At 46.6% G+C, this 16,259-nt stretch overlaps 1 protein-coding gene and 1 long non-coding RNA gene across 3 annotated transcripts in view; one reads left to right on the forward strand and one right to left on the reverse strand.

Annotated features, from left to right (window-relative positions):
* The window catches only part of LOC146182055 (lysosomal Pro-X carboxypeptidase-like), a 33,381-nt gene that overhangs the window by 12,229 nt on the left and 4,893 nt on the right, over window positions 1-16,259 (forward strand). Inside the window, exons 3-7 of the mRNA XM_084577062.1 lie at window positions 9,792-9,893; window positions 10,866-11,047; window positions 12,203-12,360; window positions 13,675-13,844; window positions 14,934-15,095. Coding sequence (XP_084433188.1) covers window positions 9,792-9,893; window positions 10,866-11,047; window positions 12,203-12,360; window positions 13,675-13,844; window positions 14,934-15,095 — 774 coding nt within the window. The remainder of the gene's footprint in view (window positions 1-9,791; window positions 9,894-10,865; window positions 11,048-12,202; window positions 12,361-13,674; window positions 13,845-14,933; window positions 15,096-16,259) is intronic.
* The window catches only part of LOC146182056 (uncharacterized), a 149,282-nt gene that overhangs the window by 9,873 nt on the left and 123,150 nt on the right, over window positions 1-16,259 (reverse strand). For both annotated transcript variants that reach the window (XR_014700329.1, XR_014700328.1), the window contains exon 2: window positions 14,097-14,142. This is a non-coding gene — a long non-coding RNA (uncharacterized LOC146182056). The remainder of the gene's footprint in view (window positions 1-14,096; window positions 14,143-16,259) is intronic.

The raw sequence follows: 16,259 nt of genomic DNA on the forward strand, positions 1-16,259 counted from the left end.
CAGTCTGCGCTACGTGACGCATGGCTGTGTACAGAATTTTCGCAAGTCCGCCGCATGCGAAGCGGCTTCATTGCTGCCATGGCTCATCGAACACCACCACGGATGCATCGACGAGCTTGGTCTCTTGTGCGTCACTCGACCCCGCGACACCAGTGCGATGGAAGCTCTCGTCCCCATTCTCCTGAGACCACCACTAGGACAGCGCCACATCCGCAGCATTCGCAGCCTAGAGTTGAAGATGTGCAAAACGACCTCTGACAAGGAATCCAGCTACTTCTACCTGCCAGACGAGGGCCTCGATGCTGTTCGGGGCCTCGAAGAAATCAAGATACGCTTTGCTGATGGCAGCATGGAACAAATACTGCTCAAGTTGTTGCGACATAATTCGAACTCTCTCAAGTGCGTTGACGTAGGCAAGTCTCCGCTGTCGGAGAGCATGCTAGTGGCTCTTCGCTGCCTCAACCATTGCGAGTCGCTGACGGTTTCGCTTTGTTCCTACGAATGCGGGAGCCATTCTCAGCTGGACCCAGTTACGGAGCTTGCACGAGGCTTGGTAGGCGTCAAAAAGTTTAAGTTCCTCCCTCTCATACGCACGGAAAGGAATCTTTCTGCCATAGCTGAAGCCCTCAGGACCGGCGTAACATTAACGACACTGGAGATCTACATACATAAAAGCGATATATCCCCCAGGGACCTGTTTGCAGCACTTGCGGTGAACACAAGCGTTCAGATTCTGCGGATCGGTGCCTTCCGTATCGACGAAATCAGCGGAGAGGTTTTGGCGTTGTCACTGTCTCAGAACGCTTGCCTTCGTGACTTATACTTGAGTGCCGCTGTCGCCGACGTCTGCATGCTGCATTTGGCAGAGGCGCTCTCTCAGAACACCACGCTGGAAAAGCTGGAGTTATCGGGCCCCTTGCTACGTGCGGACGGAGTCTTGGCGATGTGCGACGCGCTTCGTGTCAACAATACCTTGAAGAAGCTGGTGCTTCCCCTATTCATCGCTTCGGTGACTGAAAGGTACGTAAATAAGGTCAATTTCAACTTCTGTTCAGTTCCATCTGCTGCGATGTTTTCAAGATATTTGACATCCTGCCGCGATTAATTTATTATTATGTAGTTCCAAGCCACCTACAGAGACCTGGCGAATACAAAGTTTCCTAATTTGGTCGCGGTAGGTTGCTGACGGCAAGTTGAGACGGCTGCTTCTAGACATATAATGTGCGCGAGCGCTGGATAATGGTATTCTCGCGGAAACCATAACCTAGTGCTACTGCCACAGTTCAACGCAGGAAGGAAGCGGAAAATTCATACAGTGGCGGAGACCTATCAGCCATCTGCGATGTTACCAGCCACTGCGAGGCAGTGAACCACGAGGCCGCGATGATATGTTGACGCCATTAGTCTGTTGTCAACAGCATATGTACGCTGAAATTTCGCAACCTCACAAGCGCATTCGAGTCCCTTACTCCGCGTCTACCGTTCTTGACATTAGAGAGATTTAGCTTACCGTGATCCGCGATCCGCCACCGTGACTCTCTACCGCACATGGGCGGGGCGCTTAAGCTGACTGGTCCCGATGCGGCAGGTCTGTGTGCCGACATCCTGTATGAGGCGCCATCTATCGGCGTCAAGGGGGGTCTGGGCATGCGCAATGGAACGCGCGGTGGCGGATCACGGAACTGAATCGCAGATCACGGTAAGATAAAACTAGAGAGATTTAGCTTAACGTGATCTGCGATCCGCCACCGTGACTCTCTACCGCGCGTGGGCGGGGCGCTTAAGCTGATTGATCCCGATGCGGCAGGTCTGTGTGCCGACATCTAAAGCCCCTTGATACTTGAAAGTTACGCCAACGATTGAACTTTGCCGCCGCCGCGCTACCTCCTCGCCTCCTCCTCGCCCCTTGCGCGCCCCTTCGCTGAAGGCCGGCTCTCCGCCCGATTTCCTGAGCGACGATTGGTCTCCCTGCCGTTGCCATTGGAAACCGACGCGCGTCCGGCGTTTTCCTTGTGTTTTCTTTTTCCTTCGCGCCATTTTTCCCCTAGTCTCTGGGAGTGAATATTGCGCGCTGTGCTTTTATTGCAGCGTGCAAGCTCTATGCCGTGCTGTTGCGCGTACAACTGCAGCAAGCGACCTGAAGATGGTTATGCGGTATTCATGATATCTCAAGGCAAGCGTGACGGCTTCACAAGATTAGTCGAAAAACGTTTATTCCTAGAAACAACAGAGTTGTTTGCGACGTCGAGTGCCTTTCTCACTCCCCGTAATAACGCGTCACCTGACGCTGCGTTTTTTATTCCTGCTTGCTGCTCAATATTTTTGCGGAGGCAGCATGTTCATTGTATAAAAATAAGGTTGTCCTCTGCAGCATGCTGAATATTCTGCGAGGCTCCAAGGCTCCATCATTTAACACGCTTCGACTTCTGTACAGTCAGAAACAGGGCGCTATAATCTGCTTTTTGCTGTCAGAAATAACTGGAAAATTACAGTCTCTCGATTGCATTTGTCGCGATTATGCTAAGATCCCTGGCCCCCTTCACTAAAAATCAAAATTCGAGCTTGTAGAGAAGCTAGCCTTTCCAGCTTCTACTTGTAGTGTGCGTCGGTTACTCGGGAGCAATGAATGCTGGCCCTGAAAAACTCTTTGGCAAGTAAACCCGAGGTATTGCGGGTAATCTGCACTAGTTAGGTCGTATGGCATTTTTTTTTTCAATTCTTGAATGTGTCTTGCCATGCTTCGACGCACGCGTGGGTTAAAAAATATGCGTTCGTTTTATCAGGGATACGGCCAATGTGCAGGAGGTGTTCATATGATCACACACGCTTCACATTGACCATGACTACTAGGCGTTGGCAGGTTACCTTCGCTTTGAAAGCTGGAGCTCTAAAAGCGCGATTCCGCGTATTCATTTATTGCGAGAAAAGTTATCCCATCGATGTCAAATCAGCCGGAATCATTGCATCAATTTCCTGTATTTTCGAAACTTAAACAATCAATGATGATTATAGTTATTATGTAAAAATAGGGGAACATTTTGCGAGCAACAATTCTTAACACTGTAACATATTACTCATTTCAATTGTATGCAAGATCTTTTTTTTTTTCACCTAGCCTGAGTAATTATCTCATCGCTCTATGTTCTAGCTACATTTCACTGAAGACCAGTTTGAGCCGCCAATATTACACGAACTCGAAAAAAAAACAGACCAAACGCAGTTCCATCAATTTTCTCTCACCGACCTGTCCTGAAGTAAAGGAAGCCTCCTCGACAGAGACATGAACCTCGCGCTGATAGTAGTCAGTTATTTCTGTGGCTCGCTCTTTTCCCACCTCCATTTATGAGAAAACAAGAAAGTATAAGAATTAAAAGTCAATGTATAGTTGTCTCGTCAGATATTATGAGATAACAGAGATATGACTGACAACGTAAGTCAATGAAAATTGAAGTATATCAATTGATCATGGGACGGCATCAGATTAAATAGTGATGGTTATGAATAGTGATAGGTAATGATGGTGACTGTTACGGATAATAATAGTAAATTATAGTAATAGGCCCGGATAGTGAGGTGATAGTGTTCGTTGCGGATAGTGACAGTTACGATAGGTCTCTGGCATTAGTAGATATAGTGATAGATAGGATAGCGATAGTTAATGAATTGGCAGTTATACGCTTTCTCATTTCCGCACGTTGAAGACCTATGTGCACCTTGTAATTTTTTTATTTGATTGTTGCGTTCAATGAAATCAAGCTCTTTTACACAGCGCATGAGACCACAGCATGCTTGCCCCAGAACTTCAGTGTATCGGCAATAGGGCCCACCACTTCTCCCAGTGTACCCTGCTGTCTTTTAACCACACGCGAAGTCAGTGAGGGGCCACGTACTCATAAAATTATTTAATTCCTCCATCAGCATCATATCAAGACTGCCGTGGCAAACCTGTTCCTTGCCTCGAAGCAGCAAGGAACAGCTCAAAATTTGATTTTATACAAAATTAACTAATGAACGCAGATTATCGCGGATCGCTAACTAGCACAGTGCCATTACACTTGGCCTAAGCTTTCCAACGGTATACGGTTCGGTGTTGCAGCTAAAATTTAGATTTTAATTGCAATTTACTAAATATCAATTAATTTGGCCCAGTAATTGATTGAAATACATGTACAATTAACCAATAATCCAATCTCATGGTTGATCACGTGACATATACTATGCTTAGAGAGATAGCTTGACAGTAGCGAAATAGACTAAGTCCAGCTGCTTTAACCTTCTCTAATCTTGAGTTCAAAGCACCAGCCTGGATCGTTTCCTGAAGTTTTACCACGGTGACAGATTTCACGCTCTAAAAGAAACAAACACAAAGTCAGAGGCAGTACTAGATTAAGTGCACAAAGTAAAACCTTATCATGAGACTTAAAAAGTGTCTGCAGCACAGAACTCGCCTGAAAGCTTTGTTTATCAGTATTCCCCATTCAAACAGTTCTAAGAAGAAACCAATCAATTCATGAACTTTACTATCGGCATTCTCAATGCTTTTCTCGCAATTTTTCAAAAATTTTGTGCACTCCTGGAGCGCAGACCTGGCCCAAAAGCTCGCGCTTCACTCACTGCTGCGGCCGGCCGGCGGGCGTCAGGGGGAAAAAGCGTGTCGTGCGCAGCGCTCGCCGCCGCCGCGCGAGGAGAATCGAGGAGGAAAGCGCGGCGCGGAGGAGAGTGTCGCTACTTTTAACATCCTGTATGTGGCGCCATCTATCGGCGTCAAGGGGGGATCTGGGCATGCGCAATAGAACGCGCGGTGGCGGATCATGGCAAGCTAAAACTCTACTCTCTATTGGCGCCCCATTCCGTATCACCGCCTTCGTACGCATGTGATCGGGCGTTTTGAGCTGCATGTCTCTCTTAATTTCTACGAAAAACCAACTCTCATTTCATATATGCCGCTCTGCTTCTAAATGTGGTCATTAAACAACGCTATGTCAGGGACTAAGATTATTTGAAAATGAGGAAGATTTGTCATAGGCCATCCCTTTCTTTCAGGAAAACGCTGGCGGAGAAGCTGGCGCATGGTGATAACTACAGACGCGTTCAGCTGCCGTTGGCGGAGCCTGACCTGGTAGCGTTGTCGCCTCGCCTCGCCTGTCCGGCATCGTGCCCCAAAGAGCTCACCTACATCAACATATGCAGGATTTCTGACACCACCCTGAAGCTCCTCTTCGATGCCCTAGCCGCAAGCAGAGGCGTACACGCCCTCAGCGTATTAATCGGAGAAAACATGCAAGGAAAGTCAGCGGCGCTCTGTGAAATGCTTGTAGCCAACCGGTCCATCCGCCGCATCGACATCACCATGCACAACGACAACGGTCATTTTGTCCAAGAACTCCTTAACGCTCTGGAAGCTAACGAAGTCATTAGTGAGCTTTCGATTATGGGCATTACGTTGTCAATTGAAACTGCCTCCGCATTCTCGAATTTCTTCGCTCGCAACAGGACTGTCACCAAATTTGAGCTGTCCTTCTTGGGAACGGATTTCAGTCGGTTCGTAAAAGAACTGTGCCCGGGAGTGACAATGAATCCGGTCATAACAGAATTTCAAATGACAACACTGAGCATTTCCAGCTACGTTAACTGCTGCCCGCCTATCGCCGAAACATTGCGACGGAACCAGTCCGCACTGAATCGTGCCATCGACTTCGTTGTCCTGCGCATAAGAAACAGAACGTGCGCCGAGGCATTCCAACTTTTCGCCGGGAAACCGTGCTTCCTTGCCCGTCTGACGAAGACTTTGGGACAAACTGAACGTGAGGCAGTGCTGGCCATATCGTCAGCTGAAAACTTCCTGCTGGACAACTTTCTCATGATCACGGGCATCGTGCGGTGCTCTCTCGCGTGCTACCCGATAGATGGCAGCACTCAGTGTGATCAGCTCAACGCTGAATGCTGGCGCGCCATTGTACGCCATCTCAAAATTGCCGACGTACTAGCCGACGATTAAACGACCTCGGTATTCAATGTGCCACCGCACATTGAATCTGTTGTGATCTGGGACAGCATCCCATCAGGATACAGCAGGCATTTCGGATATTTGTGGTCCTCTGGCATTGCACAGCTTCATTGGGCGACGTTGCCGTGGCTTTGCAGAGTCCATACTAAGCGGTCGCACAAAGGCAATCCTCCACCTGATGACCCAATGTTCTGTGATTGTTAGCACCAAGGCAATCCTCCACCTGATGACCCAATGCTCTGTGATTTTTTTTTTAGTGGCCACTTGCTGCTTTGTTCTGCTGTAGATCACTCTGTATCAAGCCAAATAAAGAAAACAACTATAATGGATGCTTGTAGAACGTCTTCTGAACAAGCTCGATCGGTCATACTCTTAGTTCGGGATCAATTTTATTCCGTTCTTTTTGAAATGCGCGCCACTTATCGCCGCTTCTTGAGAGCACGAACGCTAGACAGCTGCCTGGTTGTTGCAAGTTTCTTCACCTTAATAGCTTAGAATTTCTGCTATCATCTGTGTCGAAAGCTGTGCGTTGGAGCGCAATAGTGAAGGTAGTCACGCTGTTGCGTCCGTAGGCTGCGTACGCGTACACTGAAAGAGCCCGACTTTTATCTTTTTAGTTTGTGCGTAGGCCGAGTACTCGCCGGCTACAAATCATCCTGGACGGTATCCTTCCCTCGCTTGATGTTTGAATTGAAGCTAAGCTATCCGCCGGGCACGTGTTGGTACACAACACAAAGAACTTCTCAATCATACGTCGAGCCGTACACATCGCAGGCATTCCTAGCCCCAAGATATCAACGGTGCGTTGGGCAGTACCAGACGTTAGTTCTAAACTACGAGGCAAAGTTCCGAAGCGTAAACTATATATAGTGCACCAAAAAAATAAAGTAAGCCACATAATGCAACCTAGAAGGCAATACAATCTCAGGGGTGAATGACATGACATCCATGGTGTAAATACTTTAAAACATGGTATGGTTGTGACGTGGTTAAATCGAGTAGGATGTGAGAAAGCTTTTGAATACAGCAGCGGCTGGCGGAGGCGAAGGCGCGCAGTGCACAGCGCACAAAAAGGTTGCAATCTGCACATGGAACGATCGACTGTGGTGATAGTAAGGATGATGCCACCCTGCTTCTCACGAGAAAGGAGCACGTCCGGCGCTGCACACGGGCTCTTGTCTCACCGTGTGCGGTAACCCTCCACAGTGGTGCTACCCGCGCAGAGGAGGTTGCGCCACAGAGGATCCCGGTCGGAGTTGCCCTCATATCTGCTGTAACACGAACATGGCTTTAATACTGATATTTATATCAACGTCCAGGATGTCTTGTCCTCAAGTCACAAAATCATGAGGCAGATATTCACCACTTGTTGTGGGTTTGTCCGGCACTGAAGCCGACGAGAATTCGGTACCTGACGGCAGTGGGCCTTTGCTTGGACGCAAGGGCCTTATCATCGTTCCCTCTTGAAGTTTATTAGAGCAGTCAACCATTTTTATTATCTAATAACCCTTATAATTTTCTTTCTACATGTTCCGTTATGCCCTGTGGTAATAAACAACGTTATAAAAATTATATGTTCCGCTAGGTGGCGTACATATACTTCATTTGTCGGTTTCATAAATGCGAAACTTTGCAAGATGAACTTCGAATGCAGTTTTTTTTTTCTTTTTTTTTTTTTGCTGGAAGTACGGACTGTCTCCTGAAGCACTTAAGATCTCAGAACGGCCACTTCAAATCAGGATACTGCGAAAGAATCGGTCTTGTTATAACTCTTTTTTACCACCACCATCATAACTAGCTTGAATGCGCCCACTGCAGGGCAAACAAAGGTCTCTCCTATACTCCTCCGTTAACCCTGTACTGTGCCAGCTGCACCTACTCGATCTTCGCGGACTAGTCCTAATGTGATCCGTCCACCTAACTTTCTGCCGCTTCCAGCTATACGCTTTTCTTCCCTCGGAATTCAGCCCTTTTGCGAGGACCGGCCACCCTGCCTTCGCATTACGTGCCCCGTCCATGGCCATTTCTTCTTCATTTCGACTTGAACAACTCTGCACGCTTCCTCTCTGTCAATGTTATACCTATCATTTTAAATTCCATAGCTCTATGCGTGGTCCTCAGTTGATGTCGAAGCTTTTGCGTTAGCTTCCACGTTTCTATCTCACAGATGAGCACCGTTATGATGAACACCTACGGCGCAGAAACGTGCAGCCGTCCACCGACATCCTAACATTGCCATCCGCAAACTGCCGAAGTAACTGGAACGGATGCTCGCCGTACATCATGCGCTTTGTACAGACTATACATACGTCTCGAAATAGGAGGCAGACAGCAAGCGCTCCAGTAGTCTGTGGCGCTCCAGTAGTCTGTGGACGTGTTACAAGAATACGCACAACAACGGAATCTCGGTTGCTCTGCTACAATATCGGAGCTCCTGTCTCAGCGGAAGAACACGCTTGTCAGCAGGGAATATATACAAGTCAATCTAGGAAAAAAGGCAGCGTATCTTGTGTTCGCATACTGGGCTCATACATACAGCAAGAAGGAAGCGCAACAGTTATCATTAGCCCTTTTAACACGTGTCAGGTGTGCTGATGATAAGTTGGGTAATTGACCGACGGACACCAAGTGCTCGAAGATGAGGACGACCTATAGGGTTCATCCAGGCCATGATGATGAGATGGATTATCTACATCGGGTACACTGGGCACACTATGTTCATTGGGTGCACTTCATTCATTGGGTAGACTATATGTATCAAGTAGAAATGCCAGGGTGATACAAAAGCACCACAAATTCTCAACTTTACCCCTTCCCAATGAAAGGCCGTGCGGATTTGCTAAAGGCTGGACGAGCAGCTTAAACTGGCTAGCGGAGCCCGCACAGCAGGGAACTCCAGCCTTTGGGAATCAAGTTTGTTGGTACTATTGAGACCGCACTTCTCACTTCCGCATTAAATGCGAGCAGACCCTCTAGTCCTGTTAATCAAGAATACCAGTTTTTTAACAGTCAGCACACGTTTCTAATCTAAAATTGTCCTTTAAAAGGATATGGATGGAGTACAAACCTGTCGAACTGTTATTTTACTCTTGGGGATCGAGTCACGCGAGTTTCGTTGCTTTCGCTGCGTCGGGCTCGCGTTGTATTCGGATTTGTTCACAGCCGACTGCATTTTATTATCGGAGTCAAAAGCCACAGCTTCGCTGAACGCCTCTTTAAATTCGTAGGCGCAATTTACATGAAGTACGCAGTGGCCTATTCCGCAACTTCAGGACCGATTTCTGCCTCTATTTGTTTGCTGCAGCTTGCAGCATTGAAAATGTTCTATTTTGCTGGAATTTATTTATTCATAATGCCAATAAATACCCTCCACCTTCTTACGTGATATATACCTAGTTTTTTTATTTTGTCCTGTTACTGAAAAAAATTGTATGAGGCAATAACCTCACATTTTCTCACACATTCACACTCAATTCACATAAGAAACCACATACAAGTCGCATATAATTGCATAAGGTCTGATAGTTTCTTGCAGATTATCATAAATTATGTACGATATTTTATGATAATGATGTGCACCGTATGAGAGTCTATGGGATTCGATGAGATTTTATGAGGTTATTGCCCGGTAGAACTTTTGGTTTTTCAGTAGGAATATTTCTGCTAAATGTCTGGGATTTAACACTGGGCCACATATGCCCTCTTGACTACGTGCATGATCACGTGTGCGGAACACTGCGGAATAACTCTGAACCGCTTCTTCACCGTTCTGCTACTTCTATAGGGCCTGATGTGGGACTGGGCTCCCGAATTCAGAGCGCTGCTCATTTTCGCCGAGCACCGGTACTACGGCAAGTCAATGCCGTACGGAGACCATTCATTTGAGGTACGAAATGTTTCCTAAGTTTTGTCTCAACTCCGTGCTTGTAATGGCAGGACAGCCTCCATTTGGGAGGCTGTCCTGCCTCCCTATGGGGAAATATGTTACTCGCCAGCACTTTGCCATCTCCTCCTACTGAAGTTTTCTTGAAGTGTACGGTGTAGCTGAGTGTAATCATGACTACAGGAGCTTCTTATGCACCTACCGCATGAGCACTGTTATTGCTAACTATCGTGTTTTTTGACGCAGCATTGATTCAAGTTAAGGAGACATTATCCCATAATGGCAGATTGACCGCGGCCATCTAGAGTGAGTGCTTTAGATAAGCACCGATGGGAATATTCCACTAGACTCCGTAACAGCATATGTTTAACAGACGCGTTGAAATCGAAGGGGGGGGGGGGGGGGGGGGGGGCAGCTGCCACCTAGCGGCTACATTTCGGTGGAGTCAGATCGCAAAATTGTCGGTGGTGATATTCTGTCTTCCAATCTTAACTTCTGGCTTCTTGAGCGCGTAGTATAGTTTTTTAAACAAGAAATTTGACCTCAAAGGTACTCTAGAATTCAACCTTCGAAGCAACAGAGACCGAGGATATATGATAAATGATTTCTAAAATGTAAATCTTTGTTTTAAAGAAGAGCTAAGGAAAAATCATGACAAAGAAAAATATTCAAACTGCTCTCTTACGTGTTCAAGAAACACAGCTCTTACCCGGTGAATTCTGCGTATTTCTCCTATGTGGCGTTCTCTCATCAACAGTGCTATTGAGTCGAAAGGAAAGCTGTGGGGCTGTACTGCTGTCAGAACGAAAATAAATAAATAAATAAATAAATAAATAAATAAATAAATAAATAAATAAATAAATAAATAAATAAATAAATAAATAAATAAATAAATAAATAAATGATATTAGCACCAAGGTGTACCAGTGATAGCTTCTGTTTCTTCCACTGTATTGTTGCGGCTTCTTTTCGTAGAGTCCCAGCCATTTAGGCTACCTGACAGTGGAACAGACGCTGGCCGACTACGCGGATCTGCTCCTGTACATCAGGAGCACCCTGCCCGGCGCGGGAAACAGTCAGGTGGTTTCATTCGGCGGTTCCTACGGCGGCATGCTGGCCGCCTGGTTCCGAATGAAGTACCCACACGTGACCGCTGCGTGAGTGCTGACGTCACAGGTGACCTTTATCCTCACTGCAAACACCGCGCTATGACCGCGCAAAGCCTCGAAAGCTCGCTTGCCTCTCTACAAATCTTGTAACACACTACGCTCGGATTCGGGGTCAATAGAGTGACTCCAAAGCTGTCTAAACGAACTCGAAGCGCCTCAGCGAAGACTGAGCCACAAAGCGACAGGACACACACTGCATCGTAGAATGTTTTCGGTGGCTTTTTCATGTTTAAGTAGTTTTTCACCGTGAGATATATGTGTCGCCGCAGTGCGCAGGGCGACGACAGTGGCCGTGTTGTTATATGCACACTGTTTCGACATTTCCGCTGATCGTGGCGGTAGCGTTTATTGTGCGACTGTTGTCGACAGCCCTGCTAATACTTTTCGTCACAGCACGGCAGGTGAGGCGTGCTGAGACCACGTGATTCGGAAAAAAGCACCATTACGGCTCCCGTTACAACGAAGCTGAAACTTGCAGACGCCGTTTTTAGCAGATACTGTTGTGAGGTGACAGCCTTTCTCGTTTCATGAGTGGCATGTACAGGAACTGTGGACAGAACTTGACATCAGTGTGTGTCCACACGAACTATCAATGCAATAAGAATAAAGATCGCGTCCACGCCAGGACTCGAACTGCCGTCCTTCCGTATCCCGAGCCGAGCACGTTAACCACTGTACTCTACGTCGATTTCCTGCGCACGTGCCCGCAGTTCTCCTTATCTAGCGTAAGGATGATGGAGGGCGTTGTGGGAATTAAAAAAAAAAAAACATACACAATCAAATACTAATAAAGAAGGAAAAGAAACAAAAAAAGTGAATAAAAATGAGAACAATATAGTGGCAATGAGTCGGGACTCTTTCCTTGACATCCATTGTTCTTTTTTTCATGTTTTTTTTTTTCAACAGCAGCAGCAACGCTTAGACTTTCGTATTAATCCAGCGCAAGTCCTGCTGAGCTCTCAAGATTTTACGCGTTTAGAAATTCGCAAGGAGAAGACTGGCCTCTGCTCATTTACGATGAACATAGAATTGACTAAAGTTGCTAAACTCGTGCCGGGGCTCCCTCTCTTGATCCTTAATCGCGTTTGCTAAGCTATTAGGGAAGTAACGTATGGTTGCGTCGCTGACCTTTGAACTCCGCAGGGCACTGGCAGCCAGCGCGCCGATCCTCCAGTTCCAAGGCATCACGCCCTGCGGTGCCCTCAACGCGGTCGTTACGAGGGCGTTCAGGATGGAGTCGGAGCTGTGCGCAGAAGCTATCCGAAGTTCGTGGGAATTGATCGAGAACCGGTCTTCCACAGGTGAAGTAGCGCAAGCGTGAAGCTCATCCTATCGTTTCTCGCTTTGTATCTTTTTATATAGACTGCTGTGCATGACAGGGTACGTGTCTTCTTTCAGTTCAGTCCAGTTCAGTCGTTCAGTCGTGTCCGACTCTCGGTGACCCTGTGGACCATGTCACTCCACGCTCTCCGGTCTCTCACTATCTTCCTAACATCACATAACTTCATCTGAAGCGCCTCGAGGATGCCATCTAACCATCGCGTTCGCTGCCTACCCCTTCTCCGGCGATCCTCAACCTTTCCCAACATCAAATCTTTCTCCAGCGACTCCTCTCTTCTCATCAGATGTCCAAAGTAGCTTCTTCCGAAATGTCTTCTTTAGCCAATCGTTAAAAAAAAAAAAAAAAGCGAACTTGTCGAAGCGACATGATAATTAACCGGGCTGCTTCTATGCACAACACGAAGATCATGACAGTGCATGACGGATGGATTCACCTTTGGTCGAAGGAGCATGATTTTATGACTAGTAAAGAGGCGTTAGGAAATTAGGAGACGCCTGCTTCTAGGAAAGAGAGCCATGGCTAGCCTTGACCGCTTAGTAAAGAGCAAAGACATTAGTCTGCCAACCAAGATCCGTATAACTCGTGCTATGGTCTTTTCAGCTGTGATGTATGGATGCGAGAGTTGGACTGTGAAGAAGGCTGACCGCCGAAGTATTGATGCGTCTGAATTGTGGTGCTGGCGGAGACTCTTGAGAGTTCCTTGGACGGCCTGAAGATCAAATCAGTCGATACTGTCGACCATAAACCCTGACTGCTCATTGGAGGGTCAAATTCTAAAGTTAAAGCTCAGCTACTTTGGTCACCTGATGAGAAGAGAGGAGTCGCTGGAGAAAGATTTGATGTTGGGAAAGGTTGAGGGTAGCCGGAGAAGGGGTAGGCAGCGAACGCGATGGTTAGATGGCATCCTCGAGGCGCTGCAGATGAAGTTATGTGATGTTAGGAAGATACTGAGAGACCGGAAAGCGTGGCGTGATATGGTCCATAGGGTCACGAAGAGTCGGACACGACTGAACGACTGAACTGAACTGAAAGAGGTGTTGAGTCCTCTTCCCAGCCCGTAGGTCTTTTTTTTTTCTTTTTTTTTTTCGGAGGCATTAGAATTCTGCACCTAGTATGTACAAGGCGGCCGGAAAATGCATTGTCATTAGTTAGCTATGCGGTTTATGCAGATCAGGATACAGTACAATTAACCCTTGAGTTGTGTGCCTAAACTGGAAAGGTCTACTATATGAATGGTCTTTGACGTTTTTCTTTTTCTGTCTGCTTGAAACAGAGGAGGGTGCCGCAGACATAGCCGAGCGCTTCCACATTTGCGGAAACTACACGCCTAAGAATTACACGAAGCTGCGCGACTGGCTGACAGACCAGTACACGAACCTTGCCATGGTGAACTACCCGTACCCGAACGAGTTTCTGAACCCCGTTCCTGGTCATCCGGTCAGGGTGAGTGTTGAAAGCGCCGGAGAAGCTTGGCGCTGTCCCCACCAGAATGTTTCTGTCAACCTACCCTAGAGGGCAGCACAAATTATATATATATATATATATATATATATATATATATATATATATATATATATATATATATATATATATATATATATATATATATATACTACAGAGAGAGAGAGAGAGAGAGAAGGCGGCAACATAGCGCGCTAATAAGAAAGAGGTAAGAAAACGAGCGCCAGTACTCACTTGTAGGAAACATTTTTAGATGAGCTTGATGAAGTATGACGAAGACCTGCGAGAAATAAGCGAATACGCCTTAATTTTCGCCTGCACGACATCACGCTTGTACCAAGTTACCATGTACCACATACTATGATAGTTGAACCACATTACCAGGTTACGTTGTGTACGCAACATCAGCCGGAATCAGAATCGCGCGAGTATTTATCTATACGAAGGCGATAAATGTCCAGGTCAAAGTTTATAGATTAAAAAAATTAGATCAAAAGTCAAGGTCACGGGTGAACACTGGTGTGCTGTGGTTTGACTCTGAAGGCTTGATCTTGACGTTCGCTGGAGGTCAACTGGGCGCAATGGCATGAAATTCGGCTCTTGCATTCAGTACATCGCTACGCAATTTCTGGGCGTGCGTCCCAAGCGCAACAAGGCCGGGTACGTTACGCTGCGCAACAACGTTCAGCGGGGCCTGGGTTTCCGGGCGTCAAATGTTTACTGTGGCATAGGAAATGCCAATGATTCGTCTCGAGAAACACCCCGTGTCAGACTCGCCCGAGAGGGGAGAATTTTCCTCCTGTCACGCGTGGTGCTAGAAGCACTGTTACAAATCAACACACTGAACGCGAAAAAGCCAGTTGGACTCACTTAGCATTGGTTACAGGTATTCGCTGTAAAATTTTACTTACTTTGCCGAAACGAGATATCGTTTACCTGCGTTTTTATCTAAGCCTCCAATAAGAATGACTATTGCTTTGTTAAATACGATACTTCGATATATACAGGCTGTTATAACAAAATTTGCATTACCTGGTTTCGTTTTCTTTTTTTTTCCCCTTACAATATCAGGAAGCTTGCAAATTTTTGAACAGGACGTTCGACAGCAGCGACGCCTTGCTCGAGTCCATTTACCAGGCATTCAGTGTCTTTACAAACTACACGGGCCAGACTCAGTGCAACGACCTATGTAAAGGTTCAGGAACATTGGATGCCGATGGCTGGGACTATCAGGTGAGATATTTTCTCTATTGGAGCTTTATATTAGAGAAGTCACTTGAGAGTAAACTATCTATATCACGACGATACTACAGGGGAGTCATTGAATTTGCACTGAAAGCGCAAACCTTTCTCGTTTAGCCTCAATTGACCTCACAAACTGACTGAGCAAAAGTTGCCAAAGGCAGACCTGTACACACGGTTTCGACCGCAACAAAAGATGGCCCACACTATGGTTAGCATTGAAAACGACAGGAAAATTGGTCACAAATGCTTGAAGGCGAGTAAATAAGGCAGAACAAGATTTCCTCGTGTCACGTAGTAACGTAGAAGGATTAACTGGAGTAGCATGGAAGTTCGCATATTAGTGGCAGTACTTCATTGCATGACCAGTGCGTTAAGAAGTGCCTGGACCTACCCTTTAAAGTAGGTCACACAAGTTTTCAAGCCGGATACTCACTGAAATCAAAGACATACTAACTGATACCTGTAACTATAATTAATGGACTAGTTGGTTTTCAGCATTTATATTAATCCCATTCAGTGCGAAACACACAAAAGGCAAAAGAAGGGATGTATCTAGGTAGAAAGCTGGGCACGTTGGGGTTCGAATTGGTAGCGCATAGCCCCGGCATTCCGGGAGGGCGTCTTGGTTATCGATATTTGTTGTGCGCACGCTCCGCTGCTCGGGCAAAGGCACCTGTGTTGTTTCGTTGAAGTTCGCGGCGCATGTATTCCCCTTCTGCGCTTCATTGTTCGTGCGTGGTGGCTCGCGAGACCCTCGATTAAAATCTATGGTTTTCTTTCTACCTGTCTGTGGCATGTCAAAAAAAATCAGCGCACGGACAGGGCAGGGACGAAAAAGGACACACCCCCCTGTCGCTGCGTTATTTTTGTTTGACGTGTTAGCAACAATCCCAAATTACCACCTTAATAGATGTCGATAGCAGAGTGTTCCTTTCCGAAAAAAACCGCGGTTACCTAGCCGCAGGTTACACACTTTTTAAGGCGAAAACCTTTCTTATCTCATTAGCGTTGTGACAGGATCCTGTGAATGGAAACTCTGAACGAAACGGGAACGAATGTGACGTCATACATTATGCGACGTCATAGAGGCAAATGGCCCTAGATCCAAAGTCCTCAAATCTAGGAGAAAATTTCTTTTACCCCAGAGAAAAG

The sequence above is a fragment of the Amblyomma maculatum genome, chromosome 8 (genome assembly GCF_055883805.1).
Source record: "Amblyomma maculatum isolate TAMU_Amacu chromosome 8, ASM5588380v1, whole genome shotgun sequence".
Taxonomy (NCBI): Eukaryota; Metazoa; Arthropoda; class Arachnida; order Ixodida; family Ixodidae; genus Amblyomma; species Amblyomma maculatum.